This window comes from Indicator indicator, chromosome 27 (assembly GCF_027791375.1).
Source record: "Indicator indicator isolate 239-I01 chromosome 27, UM_Iind_1.1, whole genome shotgun sequence".
Lineage (NCBI taxonomy): Eukaryota > Metazoa > Chordata > Aves > Piciformes > Indicatoridae > Indicator > Indicator indicator.
The window spans coordinates 13,136,694-13,160,055 of NC_072036.1; the positions used below are offsets into that span (position 1 = coordinate 13,136,694).

Here is a 23,362-nt window from a genome sequence, read left to right on the forward strand (position 1 = left end):
GGCTTTCTTCTTTTGCATTACATTAGCACAAGGCTGCCCTAAAAATCTGGAACATCACTTCTGTGAAGTTTGTTTTCAAAGGGTATTTTACCATGTATAGAGCAGAGTGAGAAAGCTTCTTTGTGCAAGTGTCTGCTGGCTATGGGAGGGTCCCAATCTAAACATCCTCATTTTATGCAGCAGCTTCCTAAGATGAGTTTTGGTTCTTTTTGTCTATACTATGGATCTTGAAAACATGGATTGTGTTTATTCTTAAAACCTATAACTAGTAATATATGTTTACAACTGCCTTTAACTGGGATTTTGTCCTAGACCTTTTACATCTAAGAGTAAAAGAAACACCAAAACGTTTTAAACCTTGGAAGATTGAATTATGTCCAATAAAAGTGAGACCAAAGCATCTCCATTTATAGGCTACCAATAACTTCCTTAAAATAGGAGTTTATAATGGAATCACTAACACCGATATCATTTTCAGAGCAGTAATTCTAGCAAGCACTTTACCAGTTCCAGTTTTCAATTTACTTTTTCAGGTGAGCTGAAAAACAACTTTAAAGTCTGTGGTCAGTTTGGGGCTTTTGTTCTTCTTTTTATTTTTAAGTACATTTTTTCCCCTCACATTTATCTGTTTTCTGAAGATAAATGTGAGCTTTCTTGTGTTCCAGCTGCCTGCCAGAATACAGCTGGGTAAACTTAATGTCCTTTCTTGTAAATCAAACCCAAACTTGAAAATGTGATGATAAAATATAGCCTAAATGTGCTGGTTGATTTAATTTTCATAAAGTATACTTCTGTCATTGTTGTGTCACATAATATGGACTTGTGTTCTTGGGAAGAGCATGGCCAAAGGAATAAGAATTTGTGAGCTTAACTTCAACAATTTATTTGTGTTCCTTCTAGTACAGTTAACAAGGAGACCTTTGTCAGCACATGAATGGAGATAGATAGCAGCCTCCCAGTACCTGAAGGGGACCTACAAGAAAGCTGGGAAGGGACTTTTGACAAGGGCTTGTAATGATCAGACATGCCTCCTTGTCTGAATGGTTTGAAGCTTGAGGAAGAATAGATTGAATCTTAAGGAGGGGAGATTGGGGCTGGAGATGAGGAAGAAATTCTTCCCAGTGAGGGTGGTGAGACACTGGCACAGGTTGCCCATGGAGGTTGTGGATGCTCCCTCCTTGGAGGGGTTCAAGGCAACGATGAATGAGGCCTTCAGCACCCTGGTCCAGTGCAGGATGTCCTTGCCTCCTGCACACTTGGAGTCCAGCTGCTTCCTGCACACTGAGCAGTCTGGAAGTGAGAGGTCAGGACGTTGCACTAAAATCCTCTGCAGAGCTTTGACAGTGCAACAAAGACAAAAGCCAAATATGTAATGTTTTGTTGAGCTTGTGTTTGCCTGCCCAGCTACTTCAAGATCACAGTATGCTATTTTCACCTGGAGATCAATTTCATATTGGCATACCTTTGAACTTCTGATAGCAGAGAAGTGACATTTACTGCAGAACACAGTGTTAATGGCAGAGGAGCTGGTAAAAAAACCCCAAACACACCAACCCCAACCACATTTCTTCATTGCAGCTTCTTTTTGATTTTTCACTCTGTGCCCTAATGCCTGATCTTTGCAGTCCTTCAGCATGCACACAGAGCACCACAAGTCCGTGTAATTTAAACCAAGGCTCAGGCAGAGAGGATGTTTTTATTAGGTAAAAATCAGCTTCACCTCTTCTCCTTTTTTTATGACTCTGGTAGTTATTTTTGCTACTCTTTTATGGCAAGATTTTCTTCTACTTTAGCTTAAGAACTGTTAATTTTGGTATCAGTTTTTCTAATTCTTGTTTCTTTCTACATCAGAAACTTAGCAAAGCAACCTGCAGGTTTGTTAAAGCTGAAAATATGATGTGTTTGGGTTTGCAAAGACAGGGAGCAGTCAGTTCTAAGTGCTAAGGAAAAGCCTCAGCTCTGGAATGTGAGAAACTATTTTTGGTTTCTGTTAGACCCTCATTGTTACAAATTAATCAACTGCTCTTTAAAGTCTAGAACTCATTAACTTTGTGAGTTTTACTGTTCCCATGACTGAACTGAACTTAAAATATTCAAGTTTACTTCTGATCCCATTTCTGTCTGTGCTCCACAAGTATCCTCTTCTCTTTTGTACACAGCTGGCAAGGTGTAGTTGAGATTTTAAATGCTTCAGAAGATTTACCTGTGGTATAGGTTTCTATATCTCCCCATAGAGCAGTCATTTCAGCCAAACTTTTTGTGGGTAGAAAGAAAACCTAATTTTTTTTTTTAACCCTATGGCCACTGCAGAGCATAGTCCTCAGCATGGTGGGTACCTCACCTAAATTTTAGTTCTTTCTGACTCCTCAAATGCCTTCCAGCACCAGAGGACTGCAAAATACATAGTTTAAAATGGGGTGAGTTATTTACTTTGGGAATAATTGGAACAATTCAAATAAATGGTGATGGTGAGCTGCATCGTCTAGAACACAGTGCTGCAAACAGGACTCTTAAGGTGATTCTGTGGCTGGTGTTATTCAGGAGACAGAATTCAATTATCAGAGCAGCCCTTTGGCCTTGTAAAACACAACTGTGGAGTTTATGCAGGTCTGCCTGTGACATTTCTCACTGCTGAAGTGAGTTGCTGTCTCCTATATGACCCTGCAGCATATATGGGGTGAAGAGGAGGTTTGAGAGGATTCTGACACCCTGGAAATGATGCTGCAGTCTCTGTCCCCAAAGGAAGATGCTATTGGAAAAGTCCATCACAGACCTGCAGGAAAGAGAGGGATGAGATGACTGCCAAGTGCATAACATCTCTGGTTAGCTCCTGGTGTACTCCAAGGTTACACTTAACCCTGTGGGTGCTTGTGAGCATGTCCCCAGCCAGGCTGCAGTAGTCCTGACTTAACAGAACAAGTGAGAAATGCACAGCAGTGCTGTGGGGGTTAACTGTAAAGTTTGTGTGCAGTTTCTTGACTTCAGGATGAAGATTAATGATTGATAGGTAATTTGATCTGTCTCCTCAGCCGTGGAACTAAGGATGGGATTCACATGCAATGCACTAAAAAAATATGTACTATATCTTGTGAGGAATAGTTGAGGCTGTAGCCCTTGCAGGACAGATTGAGATTCACAATGGAAAGGAAAACTAAAATGAAAAAATATTGAGTGAACAGCAGGGCCCATTTGAGGTGCTCACAAAGGATGTTTCTTTATTCTGTCTTTTCTTGTGCAACCTGAAAACAGTAGCAGGGGGTTACAAGCAGAGTTCATCACAGAGTTGTCAATCACTGTCATTTAACATTTTGCAATGGAAGATGTCTTTATTCAAGGACAGCTGGGCAAATCAGAGAAACAGATTTGCAGTTAGTAGTCTGTCCAGCCTACACTAAGCAAACAAGGACAGGGCAGACATGCTGGCCTCTCACATAAAAATATAATGGACTCTGCTGACCCCAGTGCCCTCCATTCAGCTTCATTCTCAGTTGTATAAAAGCTTCACTACCCATTCTCAATTTCCTTTAATTACCTACATGATGCAGATAAGAAAATGAACCTCACTTACTTACAGTCAATGATCACAAACAGGAAATTAAGTAAGGCAAGTTGTTTAAAATCAGCAGAGTGGTTGGGAGGTAAATAAAACATGCTGGGGAAGAATTAGGGAAAACGCATTTTCGGGAGCACCAATTGGGCTGGAGTGACTTGGCTTGATCCTTCTTCTTTCTGCTACTTTACACTGCCAAGCAAAACTAAGTCAAAAATCTCCTGGGTAAATATTCTTTAAAATATCTTTGAAGGAGAAGGCAGTTAAATAAAAAGAGTGAAGCAAACATGCAGCCTTCTATAGGGCTTGAAGAGATTGTGACCTTAGGTTCAGAGAATAAATGGCCATGGTTTTCACAGGAGATCTAGGAGAGACATCCAGGATTAAGCAGCAGTTGTCTGTAGTCAGGCTACACTTCTAATCTGCAACCAAGATATGAAATAAATTAATTGCATTCTGATTTTCTTTCCAAAATCTTCAATTCTCCAATTGTTATCTTTTCTTTTACAGATGTATCACAGTTTAGGTGCTGGTTTGCTTCCTTCTTTTTTTGAAGAGAAGAGAAAATTTTGTGCTGCCAGTTGTTAGGGGGGTGAAAACCAACTAAATAGCTGAGTTTGCAAGTTCCATTGGGTGTTCTAAAATTGCCATTTATATATAATGTATACATTTTTTAAATGTATGTATATCTCTCTATATATTTTTTTTAACGTATATATCACAGTTTAGGTGCTGGTTTGGTTCTTTTTCTTTCTTTTTCTTTCTCTTTCTTTCTCTTTCTCCTTCTTTTTCTTTCTCTTTCTCCTTCTTTTTCTTTCTCTTTCTCTTTCTCCTTCTTTCTTTTTATTTCTCTTCCTTTCTGTTTTCCTTTCTGTCTTTTTTTCTTTCTTTCTAGAAAAGAGGACATGTTGTGCTGCCAGTTTCCAAGGGGGTGCAAACCAGCTAAATAGCTGAGTTTAGGAATTGCCAAAACAGGTTTTATGTGTTAGGAGATTAAGGAGTGGATACAGCACTTTGCAAGTGCCATTGGGTGTTCTAAAATTGCCATTGTGCTTTACATCACTCTGTATTGGTTACTGTGGTGGGCATTTAATTAATATGGATTTGCAGGAAGCCTGACTGGAGGCTGAAGACTAAAATGCACAATATTGAATCTGTAGTTCAAGAAGAATATAAAACCCTGAACACTTCAATTTAATGGTCTCTGCTAAGCCATGGTTCAGAAGAGATTGCCCTTCAGGCTACCCAGATGGCTTTTTAGTTCATGACACAAAGAAATACACTTGCTTAAGTTACAGCTGGAAATGGTGTCACACAGTCTTAAACTCTTATTTTACTTGGACATTTTAGAATCATAGAATTGTTTTGGTTGGATCTAAGAAAGATCCTTCTCATTGCACACAAGGATAGATAAGCGTACACTCATAAGAGGAAGTTGTGGAGGGAAAAAAATTACCAGTTAAGGCACAGAATTGACTCCTCAGCCCAAACTAGAGTCCTCAGGATGCTTCTGTTGAATTTTCTTTCTTTCAGAGACAGTGGCAGAGAATGAGCATCTCTGCTCTGGCTGCTAGAATAGCTCTTGTTCTGGCTGCTGGGACAGGATTTCTTCTTCTCAGCCCCAAGGACCTTGCTGCTCATAGCTCTATTTAGATTGCCTGTTGGTGTGCAGCTCCTTTTTGCAGCAGGGAGGAAGTTCTTAGTTTCATTTGCCATGCATGGTATTTAGTCCCACTTGGGAGCACAGAGGACACTTCTCAGCTCCTACTTACACCTTTGCTCCTTGCTTTGATCGCTGACTGTCCACTGCTTACACACTGACTGCTCACACACTGGCAGTGTGTTTGAAGAGAGCCTTACCTGAGCTGCCTCAAACCCTCTGTGTTTTGAATGCAAAAAGCAGAAACCCTGACAACTGAAAATGTGAATTCTTGACTTTTTTATAGCTAACCTTGCAGTGGTTTTGTGAGCCAGCCACGGTGGGGTGTCTGTAGGTGGTCATCTCAAATACTGAGGTCATCCAATGAATGTGTTTATTTCACTGCTTTTAGTGCCTTTTTCTCTAACGCTAAAATCAACCTGGGGGTGGGGAGAGGAAGGTAAAAACCAAGAGCTGTCATTGTGTGAATATTTGTGAATATTTCAGAATATTTCTTGTTTTTCACACATCTGATTCTCACAAATGAGGACACTTCCTAAACATGCTGCTGTTTTAACAGTGAAATCTGCCTTGTGTCAATGAAATGCATATCCTCTTCATGTCTGAGTGAGAAATACTAATGACCCTGAAGTTCATACAGTGGTTCATGGCTTCTTTTTGGGTTTGCTTTTTTAAGAATGCTGAGGAGTATGCAGATCTGCCTGTGAGACACAACGAGGATCAGATGAACAGCGAACTGGCAAAGCATCTCCCACTTGAAGTCAATCCCCATTCCTTCGACAGCTCGCACACAAAAACACATCTCCTGCTGCAAGCCCACTTCAGCCATGCCATGCTGCCTTGTCCAGATTATGCAACTGATACCAAGACAGTGCTGGACCAAGCAATTAGAATATGTCAGGTACAGTGCTGCATTTCCATGTTGAACTCTTGGTTTAGTGATATTTTGTATATAGAAAACCCTGAAGGTTTCTTGCTGGTACCACACAGTATGATAGCGCTGGGCTGAGGAGGTGATACCTCTGTGTTTAGGGAGGTGATACCTCTGTGTTTAGGGAGTTTTGGGCCCCTCACTACTACAGAGATGTTGAGGAGCTGCAGCATTTCCAAAGAAGGGCAACAAATCTGGTGAAGGGTCTGGAGAACAGGGCTGGTGAGGAGCAGCTGAGGGACCTGAGGTTGTTTAGTGTGGAGAAGAGGAGGCTGAGGGGAGACCTCACTGCTCTCTACAGCTCCCTGAAAGGAGATTGGAGCCAGGTGGGGGTTGGGCTCTTCTCTCTAGTATCAGGTGACAGGGTGAGAGGAAGTGGCCTGAAACAGTGCCAGGGGAGGGTTAGGTTGGAGATGAGGAAGAATTTCTTTGCTGCAAGAATGGTCAGGCACTGGAACAGGCTGCCCAGAGAGGTGGTGGTGTTCAAGAAACGTGTGGCCATGACACTTGGGGTTTAATGGCCATGGTAACATTGGGTGGATGGTTGGACTCCATGATCTTGGAGCTCCTTTCCAACCCAAACAATATCATGGGTCTATAAAGATGTCCACTTTACAGAACTGGAGGTAAACAAACTTAGGGTAAAAGACTGTGGTAGACTGGTTGGAAGCACTGTGTTGCCATAGGGATTGCCTCTGCTTTCATACACAACAGCTTTCTGTCTCTGTGTCTTGGGCTGTTGTACCTGAGTCATTCCTGCATGGATGTGCTGCCTGCAGACTGTTATGCTGCCCCCCAAGAACCTCTCCCATGGCCATTTCTATTTTTATAGCATCCAAAAGCTCCGTAGTCACTGCCAAGCATGGTGGAAAAAAAATAGCATTGAGGGGGTAATTACAGATTTTGAAAGAAATGTAATCTGAAGACTTTTTCAGTAATTATTTTGCTCAGTATTTACTCTGCTTTGTTAAGAAATGGATTTTTTAATCCTGTTACTATGTAAGAGGTGTTTCAGAAACAACAATCACTCAGGAAATAGTCAAACCACTAAAATATTTAATAGTTGCTTTCAACTGCAGCAGAGTTGAGAAGAATCCCATTGCATACTGTGCCTTGGTAAGCCTTCAGTTCACCACCACACAACTTTAGATGTAGTGAACTTCAAAGAATTAAAAGTTTCTCTTTAAACTAAACAAGAAAAAAGAAGAAGAAGAACCATGCCAGCATTTCTGTATTTTGAAGCTGGTGCATGGTTTGCATCTCTTGGGAGAATGTTTGTTCCATCTTATTAGTCACGCTCTCCAAAGGGAGGTTAAAGTTCCCAGAATCTAAGCAATGGGCAGGGTTACACTTTCAATCCTGGTTGTTACCTTTTCCCTTAGCCCTGACCTGCTGATGAACTCTGGGTCAACGGAGGTGGGGGAAAAAAAAAAAGTTAGTTGTGAGAAAAGGAACTGAACCGTGCAAGGATCCATCGCAGAAGGTATTCTGTGGGTGACGTTCTCTTGGGTAGGAACCTGCACCACCAAAGGTGGAATTCAGCAGGGAGGCAGGAATTGGGATTTGAGTTGTATTGAACTTTTGTTTATTTGCTTACAAAGTACTTCAGCTGTTGAGGTTGCAGAGCTAACCTGCAAACCGTGACCTGAACACGAGCTGTTAGGTTTGCTGGCAGGTGTGTGAGTGACAGACTTCCCCCAGCAGCACTGCTTATCCAGTACAAGAAAGCAAGAGAGCTTTTACAAGGGCTTGTATCTCAGTGTGTACAGCAGGGCTCCAGCCCAGCTGTCCTGCAGAGCAGCTCTGCCGTCTCTAGCTTCTGTTGGTCACAGACTTCTCCACTCATCTGTTCTTTCATAAATTTATAGAATGGTTTGGGTTGGAAGGGACCTTCAAGATCATCCAGTTCCAACCTCTCTGCCATGGCCAGGGACACCTCCCACCAGCCCAGATTGCTCAAGGCCTCATCCAATCTGGCCTTGAACACCTCCAAGGAGGAGACATCCCCAGCCTCCCTGGGCAACCTGTTCCAGTGCCTCTGTCACCTTTAACACAACTACAGCAGGGTGCATGTTCTCTTCAAGCCTAGCACTCTGCATGAGCAGGTCCCTTCCAACCCAACCCATTCTCTGATCAGAGAGAGAGGTGTCAGTAAGATGGTGCTGAGCACTCCAGAAGCTGCTCAAAAACCAAACCCTCCTCCGCTTCTTGCAGAAGAATGTGTGAAACAATAAAAGTTCTCATGAAACGCTTTCTCTGCTATTTTTGCAGGCTGTAATTCTTGCCAAGGCCACACCTTTTTCCCTACCTCTGACTTAAGAATTATATGCAGCAGGCTCAATCTAAGCTCTTTTCTACCTCTCTTGTCAAGCCCTTATATTTGGTGACTGTGTATTCAGTGCTCAGTTCTTCCTCTGCAGCCCTAAGTCTGTGGCCTGTATTTGCATTAATTGAAATGGATAATTGAGGCAGTAATGCTGCCAGTCCCAGATCCAGCAGGGCAGCCTCTGCTCAGCAATAATGTGGCAGTGGCTGGCTTTGCACTGGGATTGGCCACAAGCCTCCACTTGTGGTATAATCGTTGATAAAATATTTTAATATTGCCAGGAGCAGAACTGCACCTGTGGAACTCAGCCTTAACCTCAGAGAAGTGTTTACCCATGGAGGTGTTAAATGCATCTCAGTAGGGTGGCTGTGCACGGAGAGAGGATGGACATGAAGGCAGAATCCAAAGCCTGGTTTGCACAGGGAGTGTGCACATCCCTCAGGCAAGGACCTCATGCTGCTGTCACTGACAGCTCTGCCTTTCCCAGCATGTTCCTCCTCCACAGAATCTAATTTTTGGATTGGAAAGGACCCTCAAAGGTCCAACTCCCCCACAGTCAGCAGGGACACCTCCAACTGGATCAGGCTGTCCAGGGCCACATCCATTCTCATCTTGAATGTGTCCAGGCACCGGGCCTCAACCACATCACTGAGCAACCTATTCCAGCATTTCACCATTCAATGTGAAGAACTTCTGCTGATGTCCAACCTATATCTGCCCTGCTCCAGTTCCAAACCATTGCCCCTCTACCTGTCCCCACAGGCCCTTCTGAATAGTCCCTCCCCAGCCTTCCTGTAGGTCCCCTTCTGATACTGAAATGCAGCTCTAAGGTCTCCCCAGAGCCTTCTCCAGGTTGACCAGCCCCAATTCTTTCAGCCTGTCTTCACAGGAGAGCTGCTTCAGCCCCCAGTCCAGCACTGGGCAGTAAAGCTCATTTCCAGTACCAACCAGCAGTGGTTGGCTTTGTTGTGAAGCTGCCTGGCTGTGTTGGAATCACTCATTGCCTCCTTGTGTTTTCTAGGGATGTGTGTGGGAGAAGGGAGGGTCACCTCTGTGGCACTGGTGTTGGGGGTTTTGCTTGCTGCAGATAGCTGGTGAGCATCTTGGTGACAGGTTAATGGTGATTTGGTGCTGCTTAGATGTAATCCCTCCCCCACCCATGACAAACCTTTTCCCAGTTGGGGCTGGAGGAAATGAGTAATGCTTAACCCATTTGTGTGATCAATTCACTTAAGCAGCTACTGTGAAATGTTAATCACAACTTTAATTTGTACTGCATTAGCATTTTGATTAACTTGTAGGCTTGCTAGCACACTTGAAGCACTTTTACTCATAGTTACAGCTCGGAAATGACTTTTTGATTAATTAAGTTTGTTAGACAGCAGCTGAGCTTCCTGAATGCTAACCTTATGGGGCTAAAAGTTCAGGAGAAAGTTACTGGGAAGAACTGTTGCCATTGAAAAGGATTCTTGTGAATGCACTCAAACATTTCTAATTATTGACAAAATATTGCATTGCTGCTTTGAAACTGACTTGAAGGAGGGCAGCTTTACCACGGGAAAGGTGCTGTCTGTTTTTCATGGGTTTGGTAGATTTCTGTGAGATTTGGAACCATTACCAGCTTTAAGACATTGTTTATGGTAGAAAACTGAGATTTCTTGCCAAGAGAATTTTATCCAAAACATTTTATTGTATTTGCAGTTCACTAGCATGGAAGAGAATAGCAATTTATTAACTAATAATCTGAAAATAATTGGATGGTGAGACTCGAGAAGTTCTGAACCTGTTGGGTTATGCCCTGCCAAGGTTACATTGCTGGTATCACATTCCATAGCTGCTTTTCTCTCTGTAATGCTATTTATTTCTCCTTTTTTTTTTTTTTTTTAATTCAGTAAGAACCCAAGGGCTGCACTCCACTAAATGCAGACGGTTTTGTCCTTCCCCTGGTTCTGGTCATACTAATAATGTTATTGTGGAGGCTAAAGGATGAACACAGGGATAGGAATCTTACAAAGCAGCTAGGAAGGTCATCATTTGCATACATCAGTGAGACCTTTATGATGATGGGAGAATGAAGAATTAGTGTCTCATAGTGGTATCAGAGCAAATGGAAAAGGGAGATGAATATACTTGTAAAAAAAAGAAGGGAAGGGAAGGGGGATGCAGAGGGCAGTATAAAAAGAGTGCCTCCTGAATAGGATTAATGGCATCTTATTCACTATACCTCTGATAAAGTACAGGGAGGAGTGGAGGTGGTCTGCAGGCTGAGACTGTACAGCTGTATGAGCCTGATTTAATTGATCTGAAAACTCCACCCCCTCCCCAAATCAACACAGTCCCAAGTTCTAAAAAGTAACCTTGGACTAGATCTGTGAAGTGCCAAGGTTCTGTAGATTCATAGGATGGTTTGGGTTGGAAGGGACCTTAAAGATCATCTGGATACCTGCTTTGTCAACACATAACAGACATTAAACCCCCCTGTAAGGCTTCTCCATATAAATCCCAACTTTCCAACTCTGTTGTTTCTGGGGTACAGAATTGAAGCATCAAAATGGTGATGTATATTCCTCCTATACTGAGGGCTCCAGACCTGGATGCAGTACTCCAGGTGAGGTCTCACCAGTGACTGAAGTCTAGTGCTAGACAGCAGCATTTAGCATGCAGCAAAGACAAGAGTGGGGATGTTTAGATTATTTCCTGTTGGAATACAATGCACCATAAATTCAGGTACAAAACCCAACCAACTTTAACTTTGTTGTTTCTGATGTAACTGTGAAATAACAGCCTCTGAAGTGTTTTACACAGTTTAATTCTTTTAAATACTTATTGCCTTCCTCAAAGCATCCCTGCAGGATAGGGCTTCTATTAGTTTAGCTGGATTTACATGAACTGAACTTTCAAGTCTAAGGTGAATGTCATCCTGCTTTGAGGGCTGTGCACATTAATGTACCAACCCTCAATTTCCCAGATGAAGGTGGTCCCAGATGAAGGTGCTCCAGAAAGTTTTGGGTTTGGTTTGGGGTTTTTTTTTCTGCAAGTAAAAGCATCTTTATAGTTTTCTTGCCTTTCTTTTCACTGTCCTCTTAATTTTTTCTCTGTGATGAAACTTACCCTGTGTTGCCATGAAGTTCTGAGGCCATTTTTTTGGTTTGGAATAATACTCATAACCTGCTCCAATCTTATCAATTATACAGTGTTTAGAAATTGCTTCCTCCTTTGCAAGATAAAAGTTAAAAAGCCACCAATTTCTAGAAAATGATGCTGGTTTAACCACAAACCAAACAAGTAGCAAGTGGAGAAACTGGAGGGAGTAAACATGAACCAGCAGCTAACTTAAATATTAAATGCTTGCACACTTTCCTTTCATCTTTTGGGTTCTTTATTTAGATGCTCCTTTTCATATAGCTGATTTGGAGGTAATGGAATGACTCAGTTTGTTACCTTGAGTATTTAGAGGAATTTGAGTGACCATTTAAGTCTCAAGCCTCTGTGTGTTTTACACTTAGGGGAAAATGAAACGTGTGCAGGTTTCCAAGGCAGCAGCTGAAACCAGCCAACTTCACCATTGTTCTGACTTCTTCACAATGTCACTGTCTTGGATTTCACATCCAGATAGAGATGCTGTGAATAAATTCTATGGGTGAAGAAGCAGAAAATAAGGAGGGAAAGAGGATTTGCCATGTGGATTCATTCTAACAATGTGGAACACACAGTCTCACACACACAGGCTTTCCTCACTCCCTACGGGATATCTGTCTGGAGGCCTCTGTCAATTTCTAGGAGATTTTCTGTGTGAAAGGATCCTCCAGTTAATTTCAGTGTATAGCCTGGGTTAGATTTATCTTTCTCTTCCTTCCCTTCTCTCTTCCTTACCCCTTTTCAAACCTCTTTTAAAAGAGGGGTGGGGGTAGGGGAACAGATTTGAAACCAGGCAAAGACAGACAACAATGAGAACAGTGTTATGCAGGCATCCTCAGAATCATTTTCTGACAGTACCACTGCTTCATGCAGGCTGAACAGAAAACTTCCTGCTGCTTCTTGCTGCTCATGGGACAGGCAGGAGAGCTGTCAGCCATTATTCCTCAGATACACTCAGCATGGAGGAGAATGATGCTTCAGGCTGTATCAGGACAGGAAAGGACAAGAGTCAGATAGTGAAGGATTCCACATTGTCTCAGCAACACACCCAGAGACACAGGCTGTAGCCTGTGTGCAGGCTTCCATGTGTTTTAAAGCGTGGGAGCAGGTAACAAGGAACTCACCTGGTAAGTTTGAAAGATGGACTTCACTCTGATACGTGCTGAGAACAGTTCACTCTTTATCTGACTAAAACTCCCGTGAACCAGTACATAAATCTTGAGGCCACGAAGCTGCTCCTTTCAAATGTGATTTTTTTACCTAATTTTGGTTTCTATTAGGCAAAAATATAAGGCCACGAAGCTGCTCCTTTCAGATGTGATTTCTGACCTAATTTTATTTTCTGTTAGGTGAAAAATAAGGCCATGAAGCTGCTCCTTTCAGATGTGATGTCTAACCTGATTTTATTTTCTATTAGGTAAAAAAAAAAATAATCATACCTGGAAATGATCTTGGTGAGCCAAAGTGAAAAGGCAGGAAAAGAAAAACCATTGGTGTTGTGCTTACTTTGAGGGTCATTGGGAATGTTTTTAGAGTGTTTCAGGGCACCATGGCCCTTCCCTCAAAACAGACAAGTTAAATGTTAAATCTTGCTCTTTATGAGCTGCAAGGCACTTTATCCACCACTGATGAGAAATGAGACAACATTTGTGTAATGCAGGCTAAGACGTTAAATATTTTTCTAAGTGCCTCTGATCTCGTCACCCCGAGCTGGAATCAAACCTGTTGGAATTGCTTTGTAAACTGCTAAAATAAACTGTGTGGCTGGGCCAGGACTGGAACTACCTTGTGTCTTTAAACTCAGTATTTCTCCAGAATCAGTGTAATTTAATTGAAATAGCTCTGCGTGTGTAAACAACTCCTTTGTTTAAAGAAGATTTCACTGTTTAGTTTGCCTTAAGTAAATGCTGCCTTTTGTTTGTCTGTAAAACATTTGATTAAATGTAAAGACTTCCATAGACAGCTTCTCCTCATTACACCAGTGGCTGGAAAATAAGTTAAAACCATGCAGGTATCTGCTGCCTGAGGAAGTATCAGACAATAGCATTTGTCTTTAGAAGAAAATCTCCCTGGAAGCATCCTCAGCCTAGTCCTAAAATCCAAATGCAGCTCTCCTAATACCCAGAAGATGGTATTTAAAGTGTTGAAACTGTTCAGCAGAGCAGCCTATTTTATTAACTTTCTTTAAAAATCATTTTCTAGTGTTTTTAATCAAATTCTTTATTTCCCACCTGGCAAACCACTTTTAAATGCATGGCTTTTTACTGGATTGGAGCATTGTCATACAAGGGCCCATGCTTTATTGTTATTGCAATGGTGTTAAACAAAGGAAATAAGCAAGACAGCTAATATTAGAGCATCATTTTCTTCACCAGCTGATATGCTTCTATAAATCATCATAATTATTTTAATGTGGTCCAGACAGGATAAAAATTGTACTATATATTCACAAAAACTGCATTGACTATAAAAAGAAGAAAAATAGGGTGAAGCCAAAAGCTGTCTGCACCAGATGCACAATGAAGCTTGCCTGCTCTTTGTCTGTGTGTCTCCTCTGACCAGGCAATGCTGGATGTTGCAGCACACCATGGCTGGCTGGTGACTGCCCTCAACATCACCAACCTGGTGCAGATGGTGGTTCAGGGCAGGTGGATCCATGACTCTTCCCTGCTTACTTTGCCCAATGTAGAACTGCACCACCTCTACCTTTTCCGGTAGGTAACTCTCCTAAGCCTTTGCAATGTCATCCCACTTCTGACTGCTGCTCATGTCTGAGTGTCATTGTTGTGCCTGAGGATGTTTATTGATGCTCCAGGAGCAGAACTCGTTCTTCATAGAATGGTGGGCTGGGTTGGAAGGGATTTCCAAAGGTCATCTAGTCCAAGCCCCTCTGCACTCAGCAGACACATCCTCAACTAGATCAGGTTGCCCAGGGCTTTATTGAGCCTCACCTTGAATAAAATTCTCCCCCAGTGATGCTCTCCCAAATGGAGTTTCTGGGTTTGTTTTCAATATTCATTGATTAATTAACCCCCACAGGTAACTTTGAGAATCAAGATTCCAGAAAAATTAAGAGGAAGGGTTCCAAGTCCTAACAACTCTCTGTGTATTAATTATCTCTTTATTATAGTCCATTTTTAAAACACATTAGTATCCATCTTAATATAATAGGCAACACCAAGCTCCCTAGATGCTTGGATGATGCATTAATGCTACCCAGACACAATAACAGAAACCACTATCAAGTTTTAGCACCAAAACAACTGAAAACAAATGTTTGCTTTCCCTCCCTGTGCATATGTTTTGCTGCCTGTGTCAGGAAGTGGAGCCAAGGCGAAAGGAAGAGTGTGCATAGAGGTTACCAAGGACCTATCGAGTGTCTTCCCGAACTAATGGCTGCCTGTGAAGGAAGAGAAAATGTTTTTGCTTCCATTGTGGGCAGCGAGCTGCAAGCAGCACACGTTTCACAGGTAATACTTCCTATCCCTGGTCATTATCAATGGGATTGGAAAGGAAGAGTGGCTGGGAAAGAAATCCTCTCCTCATTTCCCTTCAGCAAATACCATCTGATGTTCTGTATAAAGTGCAACACATTCAGTGCTCTAATTTCCAGGTACTGCTGGCTTTACAAAGGTTCTCTCTGCCTGTTTTCTGAATATTATTTTCACTTATTCCCTATTAAGCAGTAACAGAGTCTGGTTTAGGGCTGATTTTACCACATCTCTTTGCTCTAAAGATGCTTCTCTGGGTCATTCAATCTGCTGTTATCCACCTTTTCCTAGCAGGAAGAATACATGCATTGCAAATGTCATCATAGCTGCTTGCTGAAGTGCTCTGTCAAACACCATTTTTTCTGAGATACCTTTAGTAAAAGATCCAGCACTCATTGTCTATTTGAAACCAAAAAAAAAAAAGGCAAAGGAAGGATTCACACTTCACAGGGGGAAGAAAAAAAGAACAATGCTGCTCCAAAGTGTTGATGCTGCTGGAGCCTTATTTCCAGTTTGATTTTTCCAGCCATTCCCATTCTCTGTTCCATAGCATTCACCATGTGCTAAGCCTATTGATTTCAAATAAATGTACAAAAGATGGAAAGCTTCAAAAGCCATATTTCAGATGGGGTTGTGAGGTTTTTTTATCTGAATATTTAAAAGGACAGCAATATGTCCTGTGTTTGACTGTTCAGCTTCAGCTAAACCTTTTACTGGTCTGCAAACAGTCAGAAAAGTGCTTAAATGTCTGTTAGCAGACATCTGCATTTGTAACTAAATTAACATCAGAATTCTGAATTGAGAAAAATGTATTGACATCAAAACAAGGCTTCCTCTGACAACAGATTTCTAACATAATACACGTTGATTCCATTCCAACTTTTAGCTGCGAGGAAAAAAAATTAGAACATTGTCGTAATTAGTTCAGGGAGAACTCAGAAGTAAACTTAGTTAATTTATTTGCATAAATTGCCATTCTGTTATCTTTAAAAGCAAATGCAAATTGGCTCTGTCTGATATGATGATGGTTATTTGGCTCAAAAGTGCTTCAATTTGCGTAGCAATCTGGTGGCGTCTCCGCAGTGAGGCGATTCCAGGTAACATACAAATCCTGAATTATTCTAGAAATTAGTATGTTTAAAGCATCAATTTAAGTGCTAATTGCAGTAGTAATGAGAAAAAGCAGTACTACTGTGAGATTTGCATCTACTGCCCCATCAGTATGCCTGGAACGGCTGCTGACTGGCAGAGGATTTGGCTGCTAATTAAATAATTGTATGCATGGCAGTGTTCTTGTCTGATTCAATAGATGAAGATTAATCCTCAGATAAATATGTTTGGCTGGTATTGAAATGTCTTAGCAGTTTCTTCCCAAATAGCTTGTGTGTATGTGCTGTGTATGTGCTGTGTACGTTCACACTGCCAGGGACTCTCTGCCTCCATAGATCTGTTTGTAAATACAGGCGCAGAGACGAGGGGGAAGCAGAATCTTAGCAGCAGCTCAGCACAAAGTTTGGTTTCCCTCAGTTGGGAAAGGCAAACCCACGGCATTGACACCACTGCAAATGGGAAATCTTGGTGCCAATGTTTTATATTCTTTATGGCATTAATTTTTTTCAAGGGAAAAAAAAAAAGTAACTATTCTAATCCCTTGCACAGAATCAAAATTCAAATTGAGATGGCCTCTCCATATAGAAAGTCTTTCAGTGCACACTTAGGGGCAACCAGGAAAAAAAATCCTCACCTTTATGATGTATTTTCTTTCAAGAAAAACATCTAAGCTTACAGAGTTTAAGCCTAGTGTTGTGGCACTAAACCTGAACAAAGTCAAATTAAGTGGTGAGAGCAGCACTAAATTGCCCAAACCATCCTTTTCCTACCAAAAATGTTACTTCTCACTCACAATGTATTGAACCTTTATCTTAAACCTGTTACTGGCATGAAACTGCTAAAATAAAATGCTTGGGCTTTACATCAATTCAGGGCAGACTGGAAAAGGAAGAAATTGTCACATTTGGAAAGAAGGAAATTGTCTTTTAAGCAGATTGGTAATTAATTTTTAAATATCAGCTCTTGAAGCTGCTCATGGATTTGGAATATTAGGCTAAGTCCTGGAGAGACAGATTATTGGCAAAAATGCTAATGATGTTATCAGAGGGTTCAGGAAGAATTTCTCATGTGATTGTGACTTGAATCTCTGGCTTAATATATACATTTTATATATATATATAATGTATGTACATGCAGACTTTGGGCATGTTGGTATATTTAAAAGGGGATGGTTGATATCTTTAAAAGGAGATGATGTGGGCTTGTGTCATCCTGTATAGGAAAAAAAAAAAAAAAACACAGTAAAATAGTCAAGAAATATCTAAGTGGTGTGGGAACCTGAGTTTAATTTTCCTAGGGTTAGTTACAATCCTAAACCTCACTGAAAGTCAGTTGGGCTTTAAGGGCTGACAACCTAAATTCAAGAACTGTTTAGACTGTACCTCTGGTCTTTGGCCTAAGCTCTGTTTTTCTCTCAGTGATTCATTCTGAGTCATATCTCTTTAGCAAATCTTTTCCAGTTTCTAAGTCACTTAGGCATTACGCACCTTTTAAAATACTGAGCTGATAATTGAAAGAGAAAAAACAAACCTCAAGATTAGAAAAAAAAATACTGTCCCTGCTGTAGTATTGGCTGCTTTTACTCTGGAAGTGTCTGTGTTCCTGGCTGCTTCTCTTTCATTTTCAGCTGCTCTGACTTGCCTTTTTCCCTCTGTAAGGAAAGCGTTTCTTCAGATTCTCCAGGTTGCTTGGATGATAAAAAAATGCAGCCTGCTGTCCACACTGTATCAGTGATCAAGCAGTAATAGATTTTGCCTTTCATTTTCAAATACACAAAGCCTAGAGAGTGACATTTTACAACTCTCTGCTTATCTAATCAGAAAGTTACTCAGAGTGACTTAGCTTATCTGAGGCCATGACAGCCTGTGACAAATAGAAGGTGCTGGGGTTCTAGCATACAGTCTTAACAGAGTGGCAGGTAACACCACTGAAGGAGTTGGTACCTTCTGATTTCTGCTGAAATCAGACTTTATTCTAGCATCTTTGTAACGTTGTCCTTGTCCTCCGAGGTTGTACACCCAAGAGTTTTCCAGGTAAACAACTGCAGAATAAGCCAAAGGGTGGTCACTGAGTCACCTCCATGAGGGTGCCTCTGCTGAGCTCAGTGCACTGCTTCTGTGCACCAAGTGCCTCACACAGTAAGGTCTGTACAGTTCCTACAGTAAGCTTCATCTTAAAAACCTTTACATTAAGCAGTAAATCCTCTGCCAGCTGAGGTGTTCCTACTCAGGTGGTCTCAGCTGGTGTGATCTGCTGGATGTGATCTCAGTAGTGTTCTCTGTGTAGCAAAATCCTGGCCACAGCCAATTAATTAATGTCTGTGGTGGGTTTTCTCCTGCTTCGAGGTGCTGCCTTTTCTCCTCCCCTTTTCCATGTTGGAGTTTGGACAAAGAGAGCTCTTTTGATGTTCTAGCTGGTTATTTTCTGTTAGTTTTCCTGTCCTTCCTCAGCCAAGGCACTACTAAGAGCAGCAGTGCCATTCATCAGCATCCCTTGCTTTTACCCTGCAGCTCCTGAGGGCTCACAGCTGGCCCTCCCCACCTTCTCCACTGAGCAGACACAGCTGTCCATGCAGCACACACAAGAGGGAAAAGAGAGATTAGTTTTTAGCCTCCATGGGTTTTCTCCTTTGCTCCAGCCAGGCTCTGGCAAGCAGCCCTTTTAATCCAGCCTCAGTCAGCACTGCTGCCGGAATGGGCAGCCCTGCCCTCTCCCTGCCACTTTCACCTCTCCTGACCCAGCTCCATGCACAGCTGCACAAACCCCAGGGCTGGCTCTGGCAAGGAGGTGGGAAGGAGCATCTGGAGAGGAGGGAAGGAGGGATCCTATCAAGCCTCTCATTGACAGTCAAGATGACCTGCAGCCAAGTGGCTACGCAAACACTTGCACGAGCAAGGGAGGAGGCAAGGGAGGAGGCTGGACCTCGTCCCTCAGTGGCATGGAGGGTTCAGCTGGTTCAGAGTACTGACAGGATTACAGAACTTGCTCCCACAAGCAGCTTTTAAGCTGCTCTCAGTTCAGGCTGTCACCAAATGAATAGCAAGCTGACCCAGCTGGCTGCACAATCACAGCGTGGTAGTGCCAACACATGGGGGATGGGGAGGGGGACAGTGAGCTGGTGGGGAGTGCTGGAGAGAGGGACAGCTCCACCTTTTCCCGTGGCAGTGTGGTCTCAGGTCTGCTCACCCTGGCTGCAGTGTCCCTGACTAGGTGTCCCCATCAGCATGAGACAGTGTGGTGATGTCACCGCAGCACAGACTGAGCTTTCATTAGGGCTCTGGATCTTAGCCATGGGAGGCATATGAAGCACAATGTAAGTGCAAAGAGATTTTGCAGAAACAGGCTGGTTGGACCAGTACACAACAAAGAAGATCTGGTTTAGTCTTTTTCCAGATAAAACTGCTGCTTTTCCTTGTCTGACAGACCAAAGTGAGAGATACAGGAGCTGCATTTTCAGGATGCTTTGTTAAGGTTGAAGAGAGTGTCCTGTTCAGGTACACAAACCACGAATCATAGCAGAGCTGCTCCAGCCCCTGGGTCATCTTTGTGACCTTCTCTGTACTCACCCAACAGCTCTGTGCCCTTCTTCTGCTAGGGACACCAGAACTGGAGGCAGGATTGAAGGTGAGGTCTCAGGAGAGCAGAGCCAAGGGGCAGAATCCCCTCTCTTGTCCTGCTGCCCACACTCCTCTGGATGCAGCCCTATGCCTCTAACAAACAGTTCTCCACACAAGGATGAGTGAAAGTTGAGGTCTTCTGAGCTGTTGCAGTTCGTGAGAAACCACAGAGCCTTCAGATTCCTCAGGAGGACTGTGAGAAGGAGAGTTTGTGGAGATCAGTGCTGGAAAACCTTAAAGAGAAAAAACCTAGGGATAACTCTGGATGTGCAGCTGAACTTTTGGTTATTATCTGAACTGATCCTCTGAACTCTCTGAGGTTTGCCCATTGTTAATTAGCACTGCAGCGACTTGTTCTTTATGGATTATGCTAAGGAAGTTTAATTTAAAACTTAATTATACAAGTTTTTAAGTGGCTTATAGGGAAAAAATACTTTAATCGGGAGCAGTAAGGAATTGTTCCTGTGTTCATCCAGCAGTAATCTTAGCAGGGCAATGTGCAACGTGCTTGAGGAGCTTCATGTTTGTTTTATTGGCTTAGAAGGAAGGAGAGTAAGAGGTTAATGAAAAGTATTTTATGCCTGTGATTGAGAGTCCTACAGTTCCAGATACGATATTCTAATAGATCATAAAAATCTTACTGCTGTAGAATGAGTACATTGAGTGCACAGCGAATCGTTACTGTGGCAGTGATGGTTGAGATTTCTCTGGTAAGCCACAGGGATCTGGGGTGGGGTTGTTTTTTGTTGTGGTTTTTTTTTTCCCCACAGGCTTGGAATTTCTTGTGTCGTTTGCCAATTCTCAACGTCAGGCTGAGCATTAAGGGCTGCTGGGCTGAGCAGGCTCAGGCAGAGAGCGAGGTGCCTGTCCCTTCCTCGGCAGCAGACGACAAGAGGTGGCTGAGGCTGCACGCCGACCAGGAGTATGTGCTCCAGATCAACCTGCAGAGAGCCCAGCTGGGCTATCAGGTAGATTCATTTCTCATTCCCTTCCTAAGTGCACAAGTTTCTGATAATCCATTTACAATATCAATAATGCTTTGTGCAGCATAACAGGGGGTTATGGTTGAAGTATTATGTAAATTAGCAGCACTCTCAAAGCCTTTTCTGCATTGGTAATGAAGCAAATAGTTTTTCAGGCTGCAACAGGGTAGTAAATAGACTCTTGAGGTGAAATCCTAGAGCAGTTCAAGTCAATGGAAAAAAAATTCATTGTTTACAAACCAGAAACTTAGAAAGTTCATCTGTGTGGTTCTATAAGCAGTGACAGCACAGATGATGAATCACAGGCAGTATTTAAGTACTCACCAGAGGTGTTCAAGGGCAGGTTGGATGAGGCCTTGAGCAACCTGGGCTAGCAGGAGATGTTGCAACTGCAAGGTCCCTTCCAACCCCCAAACCATTCTATGAATCTGTGAATCAGTATTTTCAGCACTATTTAGGTCAATTTTAGTCATTCTATTTGTCATGCCAGTTACCAGCAGAGACTTCCCCCAAGCAGAAGCCATGGAAAAGAAGGGAACAGGAGCGTTTCATGCAGTGATCACTGTTTTATAAACCTCTCCTGGAATCTGATCCCTCTTTTGTAAGAAACAGCTGGATCAAACTGTTTCTGAAGCTCCATTGCTGTGGTGGTGCTTTTTTTTTTTTTCCCCTGTATAAATCTTAGGTAAAAGCTTTCTACCTCCAGAACACTGAGTGAATGCTGATGCAGCGTGCATCATCACGCCTTCAGCTTTCAGCAGTAAAGTCACTGTCTTAAAGAATCACTGAAATAATCTTGCCTTTTGCTGCATCAGCCTCAAGTAAAGACTTCAAGTGCTGTTTCTGTCTTTATATTAATCTTGAACAATACTGTTTGGCTTCATTTAAAGACACTAGGTTTACAATTAACCCTTCTGCAGAGAATAGAGTTTGGAATCTATTAAATCACAAAAAGGGAACAGTGTTTCTTCCAATCAGGTTTTGAAAGCTTACAAAGGAATCTCAGAATGGGTTGGGTTGGAAGGGACCTTCAAGATCATCCAGTTCCGACATCTCCCTCCAGCCCAGGTTGCTCAAGGCCTCATCCAACCTGGCCTTGAACACCTCCAGGGAGGGGACATCCACAACCTCCCTGGGCAACCTCTTCCAGTGTCTCCCCACCCTCACTGGAAAGAATTTCTTCCTAATGTCCAGTCTCAATCTGCCCTCCTCAAGCTTCAATCCATTCCCTCTTGTCCTGTCACTCATAGCCCTTGTCAAAAGTCCCTCCCCAGCTCTCCTGTAGCCCCTTCAGGCACTGGAAGGCTGCTCTAAGGTCTCCCCAGAGCTTTCTCTTCTCCAGGCAGAACAGCCAGCCCCAGCTCCAGTGCAGTAGCATCTCATGCTCTGGGGTTTTCTCTGTAGACTGTGATTTTATGGTTTGGGGGTTTTTAAAGCTTTTATCTAGAAAGAAATAAAAATATTTCAGTCTGGGTAAATTCCAGTCTTACATAGCAATTCACAACAAGGCATGGAGGTGGTTTTTGAGTTCAAGGGAGGATGGCATTTGAGGAAGGTGATTTCTAGTTTTACTGAGCTGTTTCTTTTCCCCAACAGGGAAAGCAAGATAGCAAAGCAGTGGCTCCTCGGTTCCCCAAGGTTAAAGATGAAGGGTGGTTCCTGATCTTGGGAGAGGTGGATAAGAGAGAGCTCATTGCCCTGAAAAGAACTGGCTACGTCAGGAATCGAAGCACTGCTTCTGTTGCTTTCTATACCCCAGAAACCCCTGGAAAGTATGACAGAGTTTCAAATGCAGTTCTCTTCATCAGTGCTTTGTCCAAGTAGCCAAGCCCTCAACTTCCAAACTAATGGCTTTGCTTTCTTTGTTTTAGGTGTATCTACACCTTGTATCTCATGAGTGACAGCTACCTTGGCTTGGACCAGCAGTATGATATTTACCTGAACATTGTGCCAGCCAGAACTTCAGCACAAGCCACAGCAGAGGTGTCAGATGCTCTGAATCACCTGGCTCTGAAGTAAGGCCACCTGAAAAGTCCACTCAAAAGAACTGGCCTTGCAGCTGAGACCTCTGGACACCCAAAAAAAAAAAATGCCTTAGTGGAACCAACTTCAAACCTCAAGACAGCTGGGAAGTTGAAAGTGACTACTGTATTGACTCTCGTCAGGCAGAGCTAGCCACAGTGGCCTTACTCCTTTATTGAGGATTTGTCTTTTCTTGTTTCATCTTTCTTCTTTCAGAAGTCATGTTGGTAATGGAATTTTGAGACATCAAAATAATAAAAAAAAAGATGTTGTAATTCATGCAAATTTAGGGTTAGAGTCTTCATTTGGAAAAGTGTTCTGTAGCCTGTGCAGTAATGGAGTTTAAATTATTAACTTTTTTTAATTTATAGGGAAAAAAATACAGAATTACATCAAAGAAGTGCTGAAAATACTGAAGGATGAGTTCTGCTTCATGTTTAATAAAAATGTGCCCATAAGAACATTTTGCATTAGATTTTTCAGTGTAAAATGTGAGATGTAGAGTAACAAAATCCTCCTCATGTTCTACATGTT

The 23,362-nt window shown here is 42.4% G+C and overlaps 1 protein-coding gene across 1 annotated transcript in view; it reads left to right on the top strand.

Annotated features, from left to right (window-relative positions):
• ASCC3 (activating signal cointegrator 1 complex subunit 3) overlaps positions 1 to 22,860 on the top strand; it is a 139,910-nt gene extending 117,050 nt beyond the window's left edge. The window contains exons 36-42 of the mRNA XM_054393057.1: positions 5,887 to 6,111; positions 14,168 to 14,319; positions 14,925 to 15,075; positions 20,594 to 20,791; positions 21,058 to 21,060; positions 22,403 to 22,578; positions 22,678 to 22,860. Of these exons, the coding sequence (XP_054249032.1) occupies positions 5,887 to 6,111; positions 14,168 to 14,319; positions 14,925 to 15,075; positions 20,594 to 20,791; positions 21,058 to 21,060; positions 22,403 to 22,578; positions 22,678 to 22,825 (1,053 nt within the window). The 3' untranslated portion in view covers positions 22,826 to 22,860. The remainder of the gene's footprint in view (positions 1 to 5,886; positions 6,112 to 14,167; positions 14,320 to 14,924; positions 15,076 to 20,593; positions 20,792 to 21,057; positions 21,061 to 22,402; positions 22,579 to 22,677) is intronic.
• Positions 22,861 to 23,362: the final 502 nt, after the last annotated feature.